Source organism: Rhinolophus ferrumequinum, unplaced genomic scaffold (assembly GCF_004115265.2).
Source record: "Rhinolophus ferrumequinum isolate MPI-CBG mRhiFer1 unplaced genomic scaffold, mRhiFer1_v1.p scaffold_84_arrow_ctg1, whole genome shotgun sequence".
NCBI classification, from domain to species: Eukaryota; Metazoa; Chordata; class Mammalia; order Chiroptera; family Rhinolophidae; genus Rhinolophus; species Rhinolophus ferrumequinum.
In genome coordinates, this window is record NW_022680440.1 from 1,343,973 (window position 1) to 1,364,734 (window position 20,762).

Here is a 20,762-nt window from a genome sequence, read left to right on the forward strand (position 1 = left end):
CCTGAGGGGGCAGGGACAGAGCGGTGGCCCAGCTACAGAATGGAAAATTGCTCAGCTCTTAAAGGGGGTTTGTGGGAAGGAATTTCAAAAGGGAGGAAATGTCCCAAAGTGCCAACCACTTGTAAGAAAAAAAGGAATTCTTGTTCCAGGATATTTCTGAGTCACTGCACGCTGCTGGGAGGGAGTAAGGGAAGAAGTGGGGTGGGGGGAAAAGAGAGAGAGACAGGCTCTATGACTGGGGTTGGGGGGTCTTGTGTAGCCTGTGTCTGGTCAGCGCCGGGAGCCCCAGTCGCTTACCCTCTGGGAGGAGGGGCCGATGTGCCGACCCACATAAGGTCCAGTCATGCCCTGAGGCCACTGCTCTGTGAGGCAGAGGACAGCCTGTGGTTGGTGGTGACAGGGAGCACAGATCACACACTAAATAAGGGTGTGTGCCATGTGGCCGGCCCCAGACGGACCTGGACCCTCCCCCAGCATCAGTGCCTATTACCTCTTATCCTGGGTTGTGTGCATAGCCGCATGGAGTGGGAGGGGGCTGGGAGTCAGCAGAGACCCAGAGGTTATCAGACGTGTGCATAACCTGTGCACAGGGTGAGGGCAGAGGTGCTTGTCCCAACCTAAGGGACACGTGAGTGCAGGTTCGAGGCCTGTGGCTCTGCCTGCTGGAGCCTGGCCCCCACGGGATCCCTGGTACCTGGGAAACCATGGCTGAATTTGTCCTCAGGGCTTGCCTGGCCCAAATGGCCTGTCCTCCACCAGCCCACATGGTTGGGGGCCGATAAGCAGTTGGGGACAGCATGCCTCCACTGCCAAAACCACTTGGAGGTGCCAGCTCGGCCAGAGGGCAGAGGCAGGCCAGAGTCAAGTCCCCACCAGAAAACATTCCCGCCTGAGCAAGAGCTAGTCCTGGCCCTCAAAACACCTGATAGCACCTGGAAACCAGGTGGGGATCGGGCACCGATGGCCCGGTCTCCCTGACCACTCGCTGTGCAGTGTGACCACAGGCCCTGAGCTCTCAGTTGGCGTCACAGGCTTCAGAGGCCTGAGAGAGGTGCAGCAAGGATGGCTGGGGGTCCAGTGTCGGGCCCCAGATTCCCTGGCTGGCTACTGAGCTATGGCAGTTATTACTGTTAGAGGAAGAACTGAAGATATTTAAAAAGTAATGTTCAGGTCTAGCAGTAAATTTCCAAGGCCCTGAGTTTCTTCTTTGCTGCACGTGGGACAGACGGGGCTGCCTCTGGGCGACCCTGGCCCGGCCCAGGATGTTGGTTGTGTTCCTGCAACCGCCTTCTCTTAGTCAGTCACTGCTCTTTGGGGCAGGACAGGGGCCCTTCCTGTGCATCACCCCCTCTATGAAAACTGGCTCCAGAACAGCTGCCGCCAAGTGGCTGCAGCCAGGGGAGTGGACAGGGCCAGACAGGGCTCCAGAATGCCTGGGTTCAAGGCCCGAGTCTGCTGCCTCAGCCATGTGACAAGTCCCTGACCTCTCTGTGCCCGTTCTCCCATCTGTAACAGGAGCAGTGGAGACCTTCACAGCCTGTGCCGAGGCCCAAGAATGAGTCCTAGCAGGGGCCAGCCGAGTGAGCAGGGGTCCAGGGTGCACCCAGAGCGAGATGAGAGCGAGATGTGCGTGAAGGGACCCTGACGTGATGTCACGTGGAGAAGACCAGCATCTGGCCTGGAAGATGGACAGCAGAGATGCCACCAGAGGGTGCTAGGGCCCTCCGATTAGCCCTGTAAACTCAAGGGGTCCACCAGCACAACCTAAGGGAGGTGCCAAAGACCCCCAGGCCCTCCCAAACCTGGGCTGCCCACCAGACATAGCTGGGGAGTCCTGGCAGGGAGGGCGGGCTGGATCCTATGTCAGTGTCCCTCTCAGGACTGCATAGAGTGAAAGCTCAGTGAAAACCTGCTAAACAAATTAAAACGACGCAGAAGGCTCCATGACAGAGCCCAGGCTGGGTTCCTATTAGCTCAGCAGACAACAGCCACTAGCTGGCCTGCAGAGTCGGGCTCCTTTGCCAGCTGTCTGCATGGCTCGGCCAGGGCTCCGAGCTGGGCGGGCAGGGAAGCCGGTAACCAGTGCCCACACACGGCTGCAGGCCCGTCTCCCCCAGACTCTGGGGTAACCACTCACCCCCTGGAGAGCATTTCCTCTGGAAATGACCTGCACAGCTCACGGATGGTTGACTGTCCAGCAGGCGGTGGCTGGGCTGCAACACCACTCAGCCCTTCCCCCGCACCTGGGGCACACTGTGCGGCCTGTGCGCTGGGACTATCCCACCCCACATCTGACACCACCGTAGGCCGCCTCTGGCCTGGCCAGCGGAGGGACATAGTGACCAGATGGCAGAGGTGGGGGGGTGGGGGGCAGTGCAGAGAATGAGGGTGGGTGAGGCATGGGTGGGTGCTGTCACACAGCAGCCTAGCAGACTGTCCCCCCGAGTCTTTCCTTAAGGAAAGAAGAGTCTGTGAGACTGTGCATCCCTGGGACTGCGTATTTCTACTTAGTCTCCAAAAGAGGGTTTGCGGCCAAAGACGAGTAAGATCCCCCATGGGGTGGGGGGGGCACAACTCAAGCCAGGCGGAACCCCATGGTGACCCCCATGAGCTGCCTTAGAAAGATTTGGGAAGGGGCCTTGTCTCCCCTTCCCCCTGCCTGGGAAAAGCCACTGCTGGCTCTGACTTTTCCCTCTCACCTAATTGGGAGGAAAGTCTTGAGAGCGGTAAGATTAAGCTCTCTCTGCTCAGCTCTGTAAAAAAATTTCAACATGTGTGATGTATGTCCCTTAAGGGGGTCACATACCTCACCTCAAGGACTTTCTGCTTTGGCTGTTTGAAGATCGACATAATTGGTTTGGGTTGTTTCTATAACGTGATAAGTGAGTCACACAGCCCGTGCCCAAAACACTGCTACTCCCTTGTATACTTATCAATAAAACCTCCAGTCGGCTTTATTCCGGGCTCCAGTCTTTCATGACTGTGAGACCCCTGGCCTTCTGAGATTTAAGTGCATTAAGTCTCTGTATGCTTCTTTCTTAAAACTTAACACAAAGCCGCCCCTTCTTGCACCCTCACTGCCCGTGTTGCGCTGGACGCGACAGGAGGGCCCCAACCCCCCGGCAGGGGGTTTCCTTGGTCTGTGGGAAGCCCCTGCAAACTCAAATCTGCTCTGCTGCCCAGAGAGGGCCTCGTGGCAAGTGCTGGCCCTCAGACAGGTGCTGTGGTGTGTGAAGGGGCCCAAGGCACTGGCCACTGGCCTCTGCTTCTCGTCTTCTGTGCACCTGAAAGGCCGAGTCAGGGCTTGGTGAGGCAGGAGGGGCCTCGCATGGAACAAGTCAGAAGGACACGTCAGAACGGCAGGGCCCGAAGCACTCACTCGGACTCAGCTGGCCTGCAGTGCAGTCTGTGCCCGAGCCAGCTGCCTGAGGTCTGCTGGGACCCTTTCGACCCAGCTGCCTGAGGGTCTTTTCCTGCTCTGGGACACTGCACACCAATCCCATCACCCCCCTTTCACCCGCTTGGCTGAAACCTGACTGCCTTCTACTTGATAAGAATGGTGTTTTCCGCTGGGCACAGCGCCAGCCCAGCGTCCAGGAAAGAAAAGAAGCAAACCTCTCCTACAGGGCTGGGCTTCGTGAGTCCCTATGCCTGACGGTTTTAAAGCAGGACTCATTAGGCCCCGAGCTTTCACGGGGTTCAGATGGTGCACCAGAAAGCAGCCTTCTGTCTGAACTTACGTGAGCAAAACAAACTGCCCACATCTGCCTGCCCAGCCACCTGCCTGCCACCAGGGAGCAGAGGAGAGAAGGAGGGGGCTGTACCTGGAGCTGAGGTGTGTCCTCTGCAGGAGGGGGGCCCTGGGGCGCTGCCATGGGCTGGGCGGGAAGGAGGGCTATGGGAAGGGTCTGAGGCTACAGAGGAGAGGCCTTAGTTCTCCAGAGAGGGTAGGAACTGTGCTCTCATGCCATGGCTCACTTGTTCCCTCTCCTTACAGGTGACACCAGACGCCTTCCTCCCCCGCAGGAGACCACCTGCTCTGCCTCTCCGGGAAGCTACACATCAGACCTAAAGACTTGGCTGTTTCCGGCAGGCAGCCAGCCACTCATTCAGCTGCGCCTCAAGGAGGATGAGCTGCCAGTCACTCAGCGGCCTCCCCCCAGTACCCCTGCACCATCTTGGGCTCCTGGGACAGCCCATCCTTGAAGCGGTCACGCTGCCCTCCACCACAGGCAGTGTGGCCAGTTGATGCCTGGCACTCGCTCCTAGTTGAGGACCTCTCCTACTCCTTGTCACCCTGCGGCCACAGGCCTGGGTGTGAGCCCCAGCTATGCCACCTGTGACGTTGGGTGACTGGTTATATTTGCCTCAGTTTCCTCATCCATACTGTGGGGCACCTAACAGTGAGGCAAGAACGAGGAAGGCCTGGCAGTGAGTGAGTGCAGAGCATGTCACACGCACGCTCTGCCCCAGACTGTGCTCCATCCCCCCAAGTACAATACACGCCCTGTAAGTGGGGTGCCTGGGGAATAGCAGTGCACCTCACAGACAGCACCTTCCCCAAGATCCCCACTCCGTGAGCTGTGGTCTGGCTGGAGGACTTCTTCTTGCTGTTGCAAAGTTCTCTCTGACAAGAACATGATGCAGGATTCCAGAGAAAACGCAGTGCTCCACGTTATACCCTGACCTCACTGCCTGCCTCTTGCTGCAGTGATACAAATGAAAAACCTCAGTGCTGGCAGGTCCTCAGTTCCCCAGGACATGGAGGCTCCAAGGAGGTAAATATTTACATGTGAGCCTTTAAAACTCCTAACTCAGAGGGGTGCTGCTCATGGCCATCCTTGGGCCACAGATGTGCCCACGATTGTCTCTGGGACCCTGTAAGTCCTGTGGTGGCAGAGCTGTCTAATTCTCCATGGATGGTGTCTTACGGGCCACCACTCCCAGGCCAGTGAGAGAAGTGGGCTAGGAGCAAAGGCCACAGATATGGGTTTGGGGTCAAGTGGGGCTGGCGGGGTGCATGCCAAGGTTGATGGAACAGTGAGGGAGCCCTGCCCTCATGCCCCTCCCCGGAAGGAGGCAGGAAGCTCTGTCTACAGAGGGCCATACAGGGGCAGCCCTGGGGTGTGGCTGAGGAGACAGGGTACAGGGCACCAGGCAGGAGGCAAAGGGACACAGGCAGCCCCACCCAGATTTCCATCAGGAGGGGCAGGCAGATCCTGTGACTTCAGGGCAGTGGGCTCCAGGCTCTGGTTTTGGTTGCAGGATCCTTTCTTCCAATCCAACCTCACAGAGACCCCAACAAACCAGGGGCAGCAGGCGTGAGACGCCAGCCAGAGGGCCCACCCACTCATCTGGCCTCTGGGCTCAGCGCCCGCAGTGGCCACCCTGCGAGCTGCTGAGGACTTCACAGGACAGCCCTGTGGATGTCCCTGCTGCAGGGAGGATGGCTGGTTTTAGTGGCCATCTGACTACCCACTCAGCCTCCTGGGCTTCTGGCTGAGCCCCCACAGGGCGTCCCAGAAGGATTCAGAGGTCAGCAGGTCCACTCCCCTCCGTCTGCTGCATGCACACTTGGTGCTGTTGGCTGGGGGATGGGCGTGCTGGCCCCCAGCCCCTAGGGTGCAGGTGCTGGTAAAGCAAACACCCAGGTCACATGCGGTGTGGGAGGACAGCCGTGAGGAGCCTGGTATGGACATTCCCTGCAGAACTTCGTCATAGGACATGTAAGGGGACAAACCACCCCTCACGGGAGAAAGAAGCCCAGAGACACCAAAGCCAAGAGGCGGGAGGAGACTGCAGAGGCCAGTAACCACACAACAGCATGCCCGTCTCAGCCGTCAATAGGAAAAATGTGCTAAGACCACGGCTACTGGCAACGTCTGACATGCCAAGTGGTGGGGAACCGCAGGACAGCATGCGGGGGTCGGAGGCAGTCTGGAACGTTTTGGTCCTGTCCAGTACAGCTGGGGACAGACCACCCACACTCCTGCCCACGCTGGGGACGCGAGGAAGGGGGCAAGCCCGTCCCCATCACCTGTCTGTGAAATACTCCTCCCGTGTGCTCTCAGAACAAGGTATAGGGAAACAAGAGATGTGTCTAGACAAATTTGATGTTAAATCTAGCAGTCAATGAATTAAGTATTCATGTCATGGACCAATATGGATAATTCTCAACAAGGCCGAGTGAAGAAAGCAAGTTGCAGAAGGTCAAGTACAGTCTGATGCAAGTTCTAGAAAGTTCGTAACACCTAAACAGTGCTGTGCTGTGCACTGTTTATGGGATACACATCTGCCATGAGAGCATAAAAGGGTGCAGGAAAAACGCACAGTGCAGACAGAGGTGATGGGGGCGGGCAAAGGGCAGGCCACAGCGGGCTTCCTGTGCCCTGTGCTGGAGCTCTGAGCCTGCAGTAGGGACCGAAGTACAGGCAACAGAGGTCATGGCAAACACCAAGTGAAAACACGAGCCTGCCCCCTCACACGCTTGTGGGTGGGTGACTACAGCAGCCCAGGGCACACCCCTAGGCTTCTGCAAAGCTAGCCTCTCTGTGCCCAGTCGAGGTCACCCACTTTTCACCTCTTCCTCCCCTCGCCACTGAACTCTTCCTGGTTGCGTTCTCAGAGGGACAGCTGCTGCTGACACAGGCCATAGACAGCAGGACCAACTGGACATCCCCACAGGTGCTGGTTACTGTGCTCCTTTCATCTGGGCTGCTGGCCAGGGGGATGGGGGCCTGCCGGGAATCCCGGGGGCAAACACAGCAAAGCCCTTTAGCTGAGTAGGCACGGACAGGAAGGAACAGGCTGGTCCCCGGTGCCACAGCTGTGGGGGTGAGCAGACCCCCACAGCTGAAGAACGGCACAGCCCAGGTCATCATGTAGGAAAGTCAGTGATGCTTGGTGCATGTCCCAGACAATGGCGCCCTAGCTGCCTGGACTTCAGCTGCTGTAAGGGAAGTGCCCTGCTGGCCCCTGAGCTGACCAATTCAGAGTAGGGTCAGGAGCCAAACTCCTCGCTGGCTCTGAAGGGCCCTGCCCTGTCCGCAGAGAGAGGAAATGCATTGCAGCCTCGTGTAAAACAGAGTCCCCAGCACCAGGCACAATTCCAAGTACCGTTCTATGAGGCAGGCACTGTCAGTATGCCCATTTTACAGATGGGAAACTGAGGCACAGAAGTCACAGAGCTTGTGAGTGGCAGAACTGGGATCCAACCCATTGGTCTGGCTGTACGCCTGCGCCCCCACACTTGCTCTATGGCCTCCTCTTCCCCCGGCTATGGTCATGGATTTCCTGCTCTTGCTCTCCCATCTGTTGCAGGCTATTTTCTTCTAGCTGGCTTCCTTGCTGCTGGGCTGCCCATGGACCACGTCTGTCCTGAATTACTGTGGAGGGCAGACACACGTTTCAGGAGCCGAGTGTGGCGTTCGGTCCTCCCACCACTCCACAAGGCAGGGAAGGGACACCAGGCTGAGGGAGCTCTAAGCACACCCAGGTGTGCAGCCAGGCCAGGGCTGCAGCGATGGGCGCTTTCCCGAGACACCTGGGTCCCCAGCTCCTGCTGTGACCAATGCAGCTGGGTCTGCACAGACACAGACCCCCTTCAACTCCATAGCTTTATAATCAATTAACGGTGGAGTTTTCATCTCTTCACTGTCCTCCCAGACGACTACTGATTTGCTGACGCCCGTTCACCATGTAAACAAACAGGACAGCAGCGCTGCTCACACGTGGCCCTCAGACAGGCCACGCTCAGCCATCTGAGAGCTGCCTGCCTCTCACCAAGTGCCCCAGCCCCGGGCTCCAGGCCCCATCCCCTGCCACCATGGCCAGCCTCCCACAGAGCCGCGGGAAACAAAGCCCCACTCCTGGGCAGCGAGGCCTGTGCTCCACCTCTGGACTGTAGAATTCTAAGGGGTTATGAGTGGCCACAGCTCCGACGAGACATGTACACAACAAGCTGAGGCTGGAGGGATCTTGAGGTCACAGGAGGTAACAGGTCACTGGCTCCTCTACAGAACGAGACGACAAACGCCACCATTTCAGAGATGGGGACTGAGGCTCAGACAGATGGCTGCCCTAGGCCCATGAGAACCCTGGCTCCAGACACAAGGTAAGAGACGCTGCCTTCCTCCTCCGGTTTCCCGCTGGGCCCGCTGAAGCCCAGAACTGCTGCCTGGCTGCCCGGAAGGAGGCGAGGGGCTGAATCCCCACATGCCTCAGCCCTCCTCTGGAGCCTCAGAGAGGGCCCAAGAGCCCTGTGGTGGCCTTGCGGGACTTGGGGTGACAGTCCCTGCAGGTAGCCCTTGGTAAGGTGGGGCCCCAGACCCAGGGTGCTTGGTTGGGTGAATAAACAGACCAACGGCTGGGTGAGGAGGGGCCCCAAGCAGTCCAGCCACCCTGGAGACTGCCTCGAAAGGGGTGCAAGCAGGCAGCACTGCAGGGTGGCGGTGTGGGGGCACTGCGCACTCTCAGCTGGCTAGGAGCCTGGTCACAGGCAGCTGGTGGCAGTGGGAGGGAAAGGCTGCCCTGGCTGGTTTCTGCCCTTCCATCAAGGAAAACAGGCCCCAGGCCCAAGCCAGGGCTGGGCAGGATGTGTGTGGGCTCCAGCTGCTGGACAGCCTCCTTCCCTGCCTGCTCAGCTGACCCTGATGTCCTCTGAAAGTGTCCAGGTCAGGCAGTCTGCAATCAGCATTTTAACTCTGTCTGGGGTGTGGGGATGTGCATGCCACACTCTTCCAAAACAATAGGCCCTGGAAGCTGGGGACTTGGGACAATGCCATACCAGAAGGGGGCATTTCACCCAGGGAGGGACACAGATTAGGCCGGAAGTCCCACGGCCGGAAAGTGACAGACATGCACTCAGGGCAGACTGTGCACCAACACCTGGGCCTCTGCCCGCCCCCCTGGTAGAGCCCTGCTCTGCTCACTGTCCCGCATGCCCACTCCCCTTTTTTGGTCTACCTGTCCCTGGTACTGGCTGTGTCTCAGAGGACGCGTCTGGAACCTAACAGTGTTTCCAGAGCACCACTCCTGTGCACACTTGTACTCATTCTGCAAACCCTGTGTGTAGGCAGCTTCTCCAAGCCCCCAGATGCTACAGGTCACACCTCCTGCTGTCTCCACTCACAGGCCTGCCCATTTGTGTGGCTGGGCAGCATGTCATCATCCCCTGTGGCCTTGACCAAGCTTAGGACCTTTTTTCTGCATAACACCTACCACCCCCAGCAAAAAAAAAAAAAAAAAAAAAAGACCCAAATCGCAAAAATTTAGTGGGAATAGAAAGAGCCAACTAAGTTCTAGAAGAGATAAGAACAAGACTCTTGAGAGATGAAAACCTTGCGAACATGTCTCCCTACCTGTGAGTGCTGGCCAGGGAGGCCCAGGTACGGGCCTCAGGGAGGCGGAGAGCATGGCTGCCAACGAGAAACGTCCCTGTGGTTGTAAGGAGAAGCAGTCAGACAACATGCTGTCAGGAGAGGGCCGAGCCCCAGCCGCTGGGCGTGCTCTCTACAGACCAGCAGATGCCCACCTGGCCTGAGTCACACAACCTCCCGACGGGGCCAGGTGGTGTGGCTGGCGGCTCCGTCCGCAGAACCACTTGAGCATGGCCGACTGCACAGGACTGGCAGGAGGCGGCACTGGCCTTGCCGCCACGGTGGTCTAAACTGCCAGCAGCGCCGACGCCATCAGCAAAGCTCACCCAGGTACCTGGCCAGAGCCAAGAGGATGTGGCCTAATTAGGGTCTTGCCGCCATGGCAGTGAAGGCTGCCAGATGTTTCCCGGTGAACGGAACGACACAGTCTGCCTGCGGAATTGACCGTGTCTGCCCAGGGTCTGGGAAGCCCCCACACGCGGAGCGGGCCTATCTGCCCTAATGGCAGCCTACTGTTCTCGCCTACAGGCAGTCTCCCACCTGGGGGAACGCAGGGCGGCAGCCACAGGCTGGGCGGGCACGCAGGCTTCAGGACAGACAGATAGCTGAATGTCAGCTCTTGGCTCTCCAGACTGAGGGACTCTGCAAGTTCCCCAAATTTTCTAGGCCCTGATTTTTCTTGTGTGGAAAATGGGGACAATCGTCACACACCTGCTTTGGGGGGGGGACCAAATGAGACCCATTCCAAATGCCTGCTGAGCACTCAGGGGACAAGAGCCAGCCTCCTGTGCACAGCCTTCCCCTCTGACCCCCGGCTCCCCTCACGGCCCAGTCACCCCTCACCGGACTCCAGACGGCAGAGCTGCACCCCTCTCTGAGCAGGGGTGACACGCACACATCTGAAACAAGAAAGTGATGGGCGAAACCCAAGGGTACACTCATCAGGCAGGATTCTTTCATAAAAACCATAGACAGATCCATTTTGATGATTTAAGAAACTAAACCCTTTTTAAACCCACAACAACATTCAGTACAAAGAAGCTGCTGCTGAGATGGGCACTCAAATACCACAGGTGGCAACATTACGGGCGCAGACTTTATGAAAAGTAATTTAACAGGTATGTGGAGAGCATTTAAGCATTCAGACCATTCAACTCTCAAATTCCCCTCCTAGGAATTTTCCGAGGAAATCAGAGATACGCCAAATATTTACACACAAGGACGTCCACTGCAGCACTGCACGGGGTCAGAGACAGCGTCTGCAAACCAATGCGGGGTCATCTGCAGGCCCTGAAGTATCGTGCTTTTAATGACAAGGAACAACCTTAACAGAGAATTTGTATTACGGTTTCAATTCCAGAAGAAAACGATGCATGGAGTATACGATGACTTCTTTTATACCTTCCTCCCAAGTATCCATCACACTCATTACTTTACAACAACAACAAAAAGAGAGGATGTGAGAGACTCAGGGCCCCTTAAGGACAACAAAGTCAGGCCCCCGCCACCGCCTGCCACTCCCTAACTGCAGCTGCTAAACCTCTCAGACCTCCTACCAAGAAAGAAACCCCTATTGATGGCGCTTCAGCGGCCCCTGGGCCTCAGGGCCCCAGGGGAAGCCTCTCTGACCCAGGAGAAGACCAGCCCCCAGACAAGAGGCATGGCCACAGAACAGGGTCCAATGGCCTCTGCATGGCCCCAGGCTCCACAAGGGCAGTGCCTCCAAGGACAGGCAGCCCTGGCCCCGTGATTTAGAACAACATGGCAACTTCACAAGCCAGAGCACCATTTAAAATGACTGTCAGTAAGCCATTTGAAAGTTTGCTTAAAAAGCAAGTTGTCATGCATTTGCTCAAAAGAAGTTTTGCTGTGTTTTAAATGAAAATCTTATTCTGAACATCTTGACTTCAGATTCTTTTTGGCTTAACCCAGGCACTCTCCAGGTGATTCAGGACATGGGAACACCCCAGTCAGGTCCTTGAGGTGGCAGGGCCCTGTTCATTGGTCCCAGTCACATGCTCTGGGTGACATCTGCTCCACTGAAGGCAAATGTGAGTTTTATCCCTTCACGGCACATAAGAAAGTGATTGTAAAGGCAAGTTGGGAATTGCTGAGTGCCATAGAAAAAACACTGTGCCAGAGCCACTCCAACCTAAGTGCCCCAACGGGCCGGGCCCACCGAGGAGATCTCGAGGAGCTGTGGGACCAGCACTGCACTCAGAGCCAACTCCCTAAACCTGACTTATTCAGGGAAAGCCAGCTGAGCGCAGCTCCTGGAGAGGCTGTGGGTCCAGGAGAAGAACATTTCCACTGGTGCCCACAGGCGGGAAGCACCCACTGGCACCCAGCCTGTGCCAACATGCCATGAACATGCCAAGATGGAGAGCGGCCACAGGGACCTATGGCGACAGAGTACTGCCAGGGAAACCTTCCTGGAGGAAGGTGCAGCAGAGCAGAGGCAGGAAGGAGGTGGAGGCCGCAGAGGAGTGAGAGGAGACGAGGGCAAGCCAGGCAGAGCGCAGCACAGGCATATTTCAGCGACCAGAGGGGACTTCAGGATGGTGGAGAGAGGAAGCGTGACCGGAGATGAGGCTGCAGGACGGAGAAGGCACACTCCATCGATGCCAGGCTTCTTGGCTCCTTGTAGGAGGCACAGTCTCTGAGGGCAACAGCATAGGTGCTGGGAGCCCACCAGGGGTTCTGGGGGGCCCTGCCACAGGGAGGGTGTGGTCAGCCCAGGACCCCAAGAAGGTGGCCCAGAAGCCACATTCAGGTCCCAAATGCGCTTACTGGCTCCAAATGAAGCCTAATGATTTCAGGGAGATTTCCAGGGCAACCCAGGGAAGACCATGACTGTGTCTTCTATCCCCTTCAGGCAGATGGGAAGAGAGAAGAGGAACATTCTGGCAGCTTGAAAGCACCATTCCAACCGTATGAGGCGACCCGGGAGACACTCTAACCAAAGTGGTTCTTGACAGCAACAGCCAGCTACCTGCCAGCTGCCCCTGGGCAGTCACACCTCTCAAGGCCAGGTCTTCCTGGGGGGGCCTTACAAGCTTTCCTGGCTAATGTCAGCAGGTGTGGCAGCCCTTCGATGGGCACAGGACAAAAGAGGGACCTGCCAATGCTTCGCTCACACACCTATCTTTCTTTTCCAAGTCGGAAGCACTAAGAGCTGCTAGAACTTTTAAACCATATTCCAGGAAGGCGCTGAAAACCTGTCCAGCTGCACTTGTCACCTCAACACGTGCCCAGTTAAGATGACCAAGGCTGACCCATGGGATGAAAGGTGTAGCTGGGAATACGCTCACTTTTTGCACAAGGACCACTTCTCCTAGGCCTCAAAATACCGCAGACGCTGGCACCAGGAGCTGGGAGCTCGGAGGAGAGGTTCTAGAAGCGCCCCTCATGGCAGGAAGGCATCTGTCTGAACCCTGCCACGTGCTTGGCCCTGGGATCAGAGAGGAGGAAAAAAGGGTTCTCATTCCAGGCCCACGCCCCAGCAGCACCCACTGGTCCACAGGAAGGGTGGGACCTGGCCCTGCTGGAAGGAGGGCAAGGGTGACATCTGAGACTCGTGAAACCGGGCACCACCAACCCCAGGCACCCCATGGAGGCTGGGCACTGGCAACATCCTGAGAGGGGCTGGGTGCCTGCACAGATGGGAGAATTGCACCCCAACCTTCACAGACTAGGGGAGCACTGGCAGGTAAACTTCAGTGCAGATGGGCTTATAAACGCAGAAACCCAAGATTATCTCAGCCTCGCCAGGAAGCTCATTAAAAAAGCCATCCACCTAGTGCCTGGAAAGAAATGAGAGGAGGGGGAGGAGAGCGCCTTGGAAGGCGACTCTGTCACCTGCCTGCTGGCACAGAGCTCCCAGAGTGGAAGGCAGAGCAAGGGCCTCCTGAGGACCCCAGAAACCCCTCCTCCACCAGGCCTGCTGCTGCTGCTGAGCTCAGCAACTTCCAGGGCAGGAGGGGGCGGGTAGCCCACGCAGCCAGAGGCGGCTGGCTGAACAGGCAGGCATTTCCCATTCTTGCTATACGCACCCCCCCTGGATGGGACACTGGGCAGGGCGGGAAGGGGGCTAGTCAGTTCCACATGATCCTCCCACTTCTGTCTGTGAGGGCGGCTGGCCTCCTATTCTGATGGACAAACTGCAGAAAAGGGAGGCCAAGGGCCCTTCACCCTACTGACCCAAAGGAAAAATCAATCTTAGGAGGTGGGGCTACAGGAGTGTCCTCTTCGCCAACTAGGGCCGCAGCCACGTGTACCGGGCAAGCTTGATTCAGTCCTCGCGGCAGCCCCCAAACCACATTCTGCACACTCTCCCTAAAGGAGCTTTCCTGCGCTAATTCCCTCTGGCAGACAGGACAGTGTATGTCCCCAGCCCCAACTCCTGCAGGCAGGGATGTGCCCATCTGGGCCTATCTGAGTTCGGCAGTGCCCAATTCCCAGGAGCCCACAGTCCTGGTTGGGGGTGGTGGTAGTGGTGATGGCTGCAAGCCCCCAGGTCAAGCTCAGTCTAGCACAGAGCGGCTGAACCATGGGGGGCAGAGGCCGGACGGTGGGTGTGACCCCAGGAAAGTGCATCCAGGCAGACGCAGGCCAAGGGTGGGCAGGAAGCAATGCTTCATGGGCCCTGGACAGGCAGATCTGTAAGCACTGGCCGTTAGGGGTGGGGACCATCACCTCTCCGGCTAGGAGCTGTTGGGGGAAGGAGAAGGATGTGGCGGCAGGTGGGGGAGGAGACGACACAGCCAAGGGAAAGTGGGAAGACACCCCCACCTCCGGCCAGTTCTAGAGCCCCAATTTCCTGACAGTCTGGGAAAGACCCCAGGAAAAGGACTGAGGGCCGAGCGGGGAGAGCATTGCATGGGCGTCACTCAGCACTGGACTGGCCAGATGCCCAACTTGCATCCTCCAACCTCACCAGAGACCCTACACCTTCCTAACAACCAGTGCCGAGGAACAGGACGGCCACACAGCTCCCCACCCCACCCATCTGAGAACGCAGTCATAAGGCAAATATGGAAGGTAAACCAAAAGCAACAAGACCTCACTCCTGGCCTTTCCCAACAGACATCCTGGGGAGAAGGCTCCACAGGGCACCAACACCAACAGGAAGGAAAAAATGCCGACGCTAAGCAGCTGAAACCCAGCACTGCCCCCACACTGCCTTGGGGTTCTGGCTGCAAAGTGCTTCTCAGGAGAGATGCGCCCCCCCCACAGGCAGCCCCGTGCTCCCAGCCTCCACAGTAGGGGGCCTACAGGAAAGGTGTCTGGCTGCACAGGTACCCTCGACCAGCTCAGCTTCCCCAAACCTGCCTGTTGGACCGCTTTTGTTCCTTTCAGAGCATGATTGTACCCGGTTCTGACCCAACTTAGAGGGCGGGCAGCAGTGCTGTCTACCTCCTCCCCGCCCCCAGCCCCAGGTCACACTCGGGCCTTTGTTCTACCTGCACACACGGGCAGGCGGAGCCAATTCCCTTCCCTGGCAGCTCCTCCCCAGCCCGGCTGACGGGCTGGGGGCCCCACAGGTGCAGGAGGAGAGGCCCTCCACTGTTCACTTACGCTCTAGATACGAACAGCGCAGGAAAGCGAACACTCCAGGTGGGCTACGCACGCACAGGAACCCACTTTCCCACCGGACGACCCAAGGCCAGCCTGGGCCTATAGCTGGCGCCGGCCCGGTGGAAGCCCAAGCACTGCGCAGCCCGGCGGGAGGTGGGGAAAAGTAGAGAGGCGCGGAACCGGAGAGGAGAGCGGTATTAGACCGCAGTGTGACAGCGGCCGCAGCAGACCACCTGGGGGCTTCGGGCGCCTGGCAGGCGGGAAGGGTTCCAGAAGGGCTGTGGCTAGTGGGGGCCCCCAGAGGGCAAGAGAAGAGAGCAGGGAGGAAGAGCGGGTCCAGGGGCATGGCCCCGGGAGCCGCCGCAAGCTGGGTCCGGCGCTACGGTCCCGACAGCGTGGCCACGCATCGGGCGGGCCTCACCTGGGCGTGCGCAGCGCGGCGGGGTCGCGGCGGTCCAGCACGCCGGGCACGCAGTTGGTGAGCTCCGTCCAGTCGGCGTGCAGCCCGCAGCTCCAGCCGGTAGAGAACCGGGAGAAGAGCCAGGTCTCGCGGCGGTTTGGCCGGTAGCAGGTGCACTTCTTCTGGCCTGGCCGGCAGTCGCAGGGCACTTCGAGGCGCACGTTCTGCACGAGGTGGCGGCCAAAGGTGGTGCCGCCCGTCTTCTGGATGTGCAGGAAGACGATCACGTCGTCGCCTTTCATGTCGAAGCGCAGCGAGCGCTCCAGCTCGCGCACCGGGAAGTAGTACTTCTTCTCGTAGTGCGGGTCGGGCGTCGGGAAGAGGTCCAGGTCGTCCGGCGGCGCGCGGCCGCCGGGCGCGCCCAGGCTCAGCCCCGGGCCCGCGTACTGGTACAGGATGAGCATGAAGCACGCCGAGCCCGCCACCACCAGCACGAACTTGCTGGCGCGCTCAACCATGGTCCTGCCGCCGGCGCGCCGCCGCCACATGTGTCACCATCGCCGGCGGCCGGGGCGCGGGGCGCTGGGCCTGCGAGGGCGGGGGGCGCGAGTGCAGCTGCCTCCGCCCGCGATCCGGCCTGCCTACTCGGCGCCCAGGCTGCTCGCAGCGGATCGGGCCCTGGCCCTGAGCGGCGCCATGGCTGCTCTCCGCCCGTCCCGGCTCCCCGGCCCGATCCCGGGCTCGACTCCGGCTCGGCACCCGCCCGCACCCCCGCACCCACACAGCACCGCTGCGCTCGGCTCCGAGAAGGCTCTGCGCCGCCCCGCACGCCGCCGCGTCTCCGCAGTCCGCCTGCTCCGCCTCCGCCCCGCCCCCGTGGCGCCTCTTACCGTCGCCGCCCGCGCCGGTCCTCGGCTCCGCCCCCAGAGTGCGCTGGGCAGCAGGCCCCGGCTGGGCGTTCACTCCCGGTCTCTGGCCGCCGAAGGCCTCTCCGAGGCGGGATGCCGCCCGCTGGGGACCCATTCCCGTGCGCCGAGGCGTGGGGAGCGGCGGCCCTTCTGGGCGGGAGGGGCGCCTAGCGGCCGGCGCCTCGGGGCTTGGGTCCTCCTTCCCCTGGGTCCGGGCTGCGAGTGGACTAGGCCCTTCCCCACTTCTCGGGAGAAGAGGCATTGACCTTGCACACTGGGTACTCTGAAGTTCCAAACGCCAAAAGGCGGGCTACATTTGGAGGGACTTGAGGGCGGTGGGGGCCAGGAGCACCTCGTTAGGGACGAGAGCCGGGGAGGGAAAGGAGGGTTGCAGAAGGAGGAGCCTGGGCGGGCGGCCGCGATAGGCCACCCCTCCCCCACCCGCCGTGGCTTTGGGACAATGAGCCGGAGCCCCTCCTGTAGAAATGCTTAAATGTTCGCAGAGGCCTTCCGGCCAGTTTTATGAAGTCCGTCTGCAGTGTGCATTGTTTTCTCAATGTTTATTACAACCCAATGAAAAAGTTGTAAAAAGTTGAGCCAATATTTAAAAATTGTGAGTCCATAAAAAAATTTTCAGTTTCCAGCTTTGGTGGGTCGTTGGGAGGGTCTGGCTGCTCTGGGCCTGACTGGTCTGCCGTGGTGCCCTGGCGTGCCCGGCTTCCAGCTGGGGCCCTGCGCAGGGCTTCTCTGGACCGCTGCCGGCAGGTATCTAGAGAGGGCCAAGCTCATTCCCACAAGGGTGGCACCTCTACGGATAAGGAGGTGGGCTGGGGTGTGAAATGACTGGCGTGTAATTTCAGCGCTAGTCAGCCGGGATTTTACTCAGGACAGACTGGCCTTGGAGAGGGAGTACAGCTACCAGGACTGGGTACAAATGCCTACACAAACCCCTGTCAGGGGGTCCTTGGTTTCCTTCTGTTGGGGATGATGAAAGCATGGGGGGGTGGGTTGTGAGGCTTTATTATTCAATTATACCTCGGTAAACTTTATATTAAATTATACCAGCAGACTGCTGGAAGCAAACCCAGAGCGCTGGAAAAATCACCCCCAACACCCCAAAACCCACTAAGGGAAACATGCAATTGTCAAACGGGTCTAAAAGAACAGCCACTCTGGACAGAAGGGTGCAGTGTCCTGAACACAATGCAGAGTGACAGAGCTGCTGGGGGTTGGGGTGGTGAGACCTTGGGTCCCAAAGCCCCCACTCATCCTTAGCTGTTTTAAAACTATCCCTGGCCTAGGGAAGCTTGGGGTGACCTGATCATACTTCCCCAGGAATGATTTCTTCTTGCCAGGAGTGGGGCTGGCACCAGGTGTGCTAGGAGATGCCCACCTCTGCGTGCAGTCACTTGACCCCTCTTTAGGCTGAGTCCTGGGGAGTCTTACTTCATTGACCTGGGGGCTGAAGCCCAGGATGCCGTGGGTCAACCACAAGGCATAAGCATGACTCTTCTACCAAGTGGTAAATCACAGTTGAGGCTGCTGTTCATCCAGAATTACTGTTAATGTGTCATTCCTAATCCCATTAGCAAGCTATTTTACAGAAAACAGGCTCAGAGGGGTGAAGGATGGCCCTGGCCAAGGCCACGTGGCTGGCTGGTACTTCTGTAAGGGTGACAGTATTTTGCAAGATGTAACAATCTAGTTTCTTTTTCTTTTTATTTTCTTTGTTTCCTTCCCCTCTTCCCTGATTCAATTACTCAGTTACATGCATACCTAGTTAACCTGGTTAATTGCCAGAACATGGACTTAAACGAAACTGTTTCAGCCCTTAGACCTCTAGACTCCAATAACCAGGCTGCAACTCCCTTGCAATTTTCCACCAGATGATGCATGAATCGCCCCTATGACCGGGTCTGAGATAACATTATTTTGAACCAGACCCTAGGATGTGTTTTTCCGGATGTAAGCATTCAGGAATCCTTGCCTAACGCCCCCTTTCCTTTGTCCTGCCTCTTACATGAAACCTTCTGGCCATTCTAGGAATGGGGAGGTGGCCTTTGAGACAGGAGTGGGCCATCTTCCTGGAATGCCGGCATTTTGAATAAACGTCCTTTTCTTCCCACCAACAGTTGTCTCCTGGACTTTAGTTTTCCTGTGGCAAGCAGCTGAACCTGGTTTTTCAGTAACACTTCCTCTTCCTGACTGAGGAGAGCAGGCTGAAGCCTCCTGCATGGGCACCCCTGCCCTCGGCCCTGGTGTCTGGGCCCAGCCTGGAGCCCATGGGTGTCTACCAAGGTCAGCCAAGCTCCTCTCACTCTTGTGAGAGAGTCAGCCTAGCTGGGAATCTGATCTTGGGCAATCTGGCTCCAGAGACTGGCCGTTTTCCACTTCTGCACCCACTTCAGCTCCCCCATGCTAGGGGCCAAGGCTAGGGTGGGGGGCTGTGAGAAGGTCTAGAGGGGCTACTTCTTAGCTCCTGACAACTGTCTCTGCTGCCAGATAGGAATGTGGGTCCAGAGTGTTCAGCAGAAAGTTAGAGTGTTATCCAAAGGCCACCAAAACCATCTGTGCTTGGCCCGTGGCTCCATCTTGTGACAATCTCACTGTCTCAAAGGAGAAACTGAGGCCTGGATTGGGAAGGTCTAATAAAGGGTCCCCAGTGGGTGGCTGCCCCTCCCATGAGCAGCCTGACCCACAGATAAACAGCCTCACCCCTCCCTCCCCTACAGAAGCTGTTTAATCCAACTTCGTACCTACTGGAATGGCTGATAAGGAACCCCCTACTTAGCCAGGGAGCCTTAGAGTTCTCTTAGGAGGAAGAAAATTTCCTACTGGGCTACAGGATTTTACTCTATTTTCCCCTTTGATCTAAGCGAGGGACATGCACTGAGGCCCCAAGGCTGCAGGTCAGTTTCTCACATTAAAGTGAAGCCAGATGAGCCACTAACCCTGAGTGAAGTTGCTCCAGTCAATCAGTGAACATGCCGGAGCAGGATGGAATGCAAACTACACCTCATTGCCTGGCTAGGAAGCTTTCATCAAGCTATGCTGCATTGAGCCTTCAGTGTCGCCCCCTGAAAAACTACCAGAAACGTGCACATTAAAGGGCAGTCGTAGATTTGAAGTGACATCACAGAGCACAGCCAACTCCTCGCACTCAGTAGGTCCCCTTCACTTGGCAATCTGGCTCGATTTACGGGGCAGCCAAGTTTCCCCTTGGTCTTAAGGTTGTATATGAATATGAGGCAGTCTAATAGTTTGCTGGAGGCAGCGTCCAGCCCTGAGTGTTTTCAGAGTTCAAGCATTTGCAACTCTTCTGCTCTGTGACTATCTTTGAACCCTGAATATCCACTTCACAAATTCTTTACTGTATGATTTCTGACTGTCAAAGAAAAAGAAAAGAACATGGTTAGTGGTGGGAAGTGATGATCAGATAAAAACAAGTCATTGTACTGCTGCTCCGGGAAAGCGCAAGCTGCGATAAAATTTCGGCTTTAAGAGTGAAATGCAATTTTCTGTGAACCTGAAAGAGCTTCAGAACACAAATGCAAGCTTTCCCACCCTACCGACAATACGTCCTCAAAGTCTGAGAACCAGGAGATCAACCCTCTCTCCCCTACCTCCCGGGCTGCAGTCCCGCCGGAGGTCGTGCGGGGGCAGCACCGCCGCCGCAGGCCACCTCCCGCGCCCCGCAGTACGCGTTGCGGGATAGGCGGATTTTCCATACTCTGTACGCTCATTCTCTTTCTGCCTCTTCTCGTAGTGGTTTCCGAAGGGGAGGAGGACAGCCACGTTTGTTTTCAGAGCTTCCTCTGGGGGTGGCCCCGATGCCCACGGCGGGGCGAGAGAGGGGTTTGATTTGTGGACAAACTTTTTAAGGGGACTCTGGATCGCGGTGGAATCGGCGTTGCTACTAGACATGCTGGAGGCTGGGGGGCTGGGGCAGCGAGGGGCGGCCCAGATCCCAGTGGCAGACCCAGCTGGACCGAGAGGGTGGGGCGCCAGGGGGCGGAGCCGGCAACCACTGGCCACTCTGGTTTCACCTATGCGTCCTCCCCTCTGTGGAGGCCCACCTCTCCTGGGGTCTCCATTCTCACCCCCTTGGCGCCCCCTGCCTGTGTCCTCACTACTCTGCCCCGGTCTCTTGCGGAGGCCGGCCCGCCTGTGTAAGGCCATCTCCTCCTCCAGGGAGCCCTCTCACCGGCTCCTTCCCACCGCAGTGCTGTCCCCGTGGCCAGGTCCCCTCCAGCTGGACTATTGGCTTGCACTCAGGCTCTGCGAGGTAGAGTGCCCTTCCTGCCCCAGCCCCGCACAGAGACCGGCACAGTGTCGTCCCAGGGTAGCTGTCTTGTGGGTTGAAGGACACAGGCTTTAGGAGGCCGCCAGGGCCAGTGGGGACCCTGCAGTCACACTTCTACCTGAATGAACTTTGAAGGGCCTGGAATGCCAGACATGGGGGAGGCGCGCTCAGAGCAGCCATCTCGAGTTCTCTCTGCC

The 20,762-nt window shown here is 58.0% G+C and overlaps 1 protein-coding gene across 1 annotated transcript in view; it reads right to left on the reverse strand.

The window, feature by feature from the left end:
* The window catches only part of HS6ST1 (heparan sulfate 6-O-sulfotransferase 1), a 44,646-nt gene extending 28,459 nt beyond the window's left edge, over positions 1 to 16,187 (reverse strand). The window contains exon 1 of the mRNA XM_033102312.1: positions 15,376 to 16,187. Coding sequence (XP_032958203.1) covers positions 15,376 to 15,902 — 527 coding nt within the window. The 5' untranslated portion in view covers positions 15,903 to 16,187. The remainder of the gene's footprint in view (positions 1 to 15,375) is intronic.
* Between the last annotated feature and the right edge of the window lie 4,575 nt (positions 16,188 to 20,762).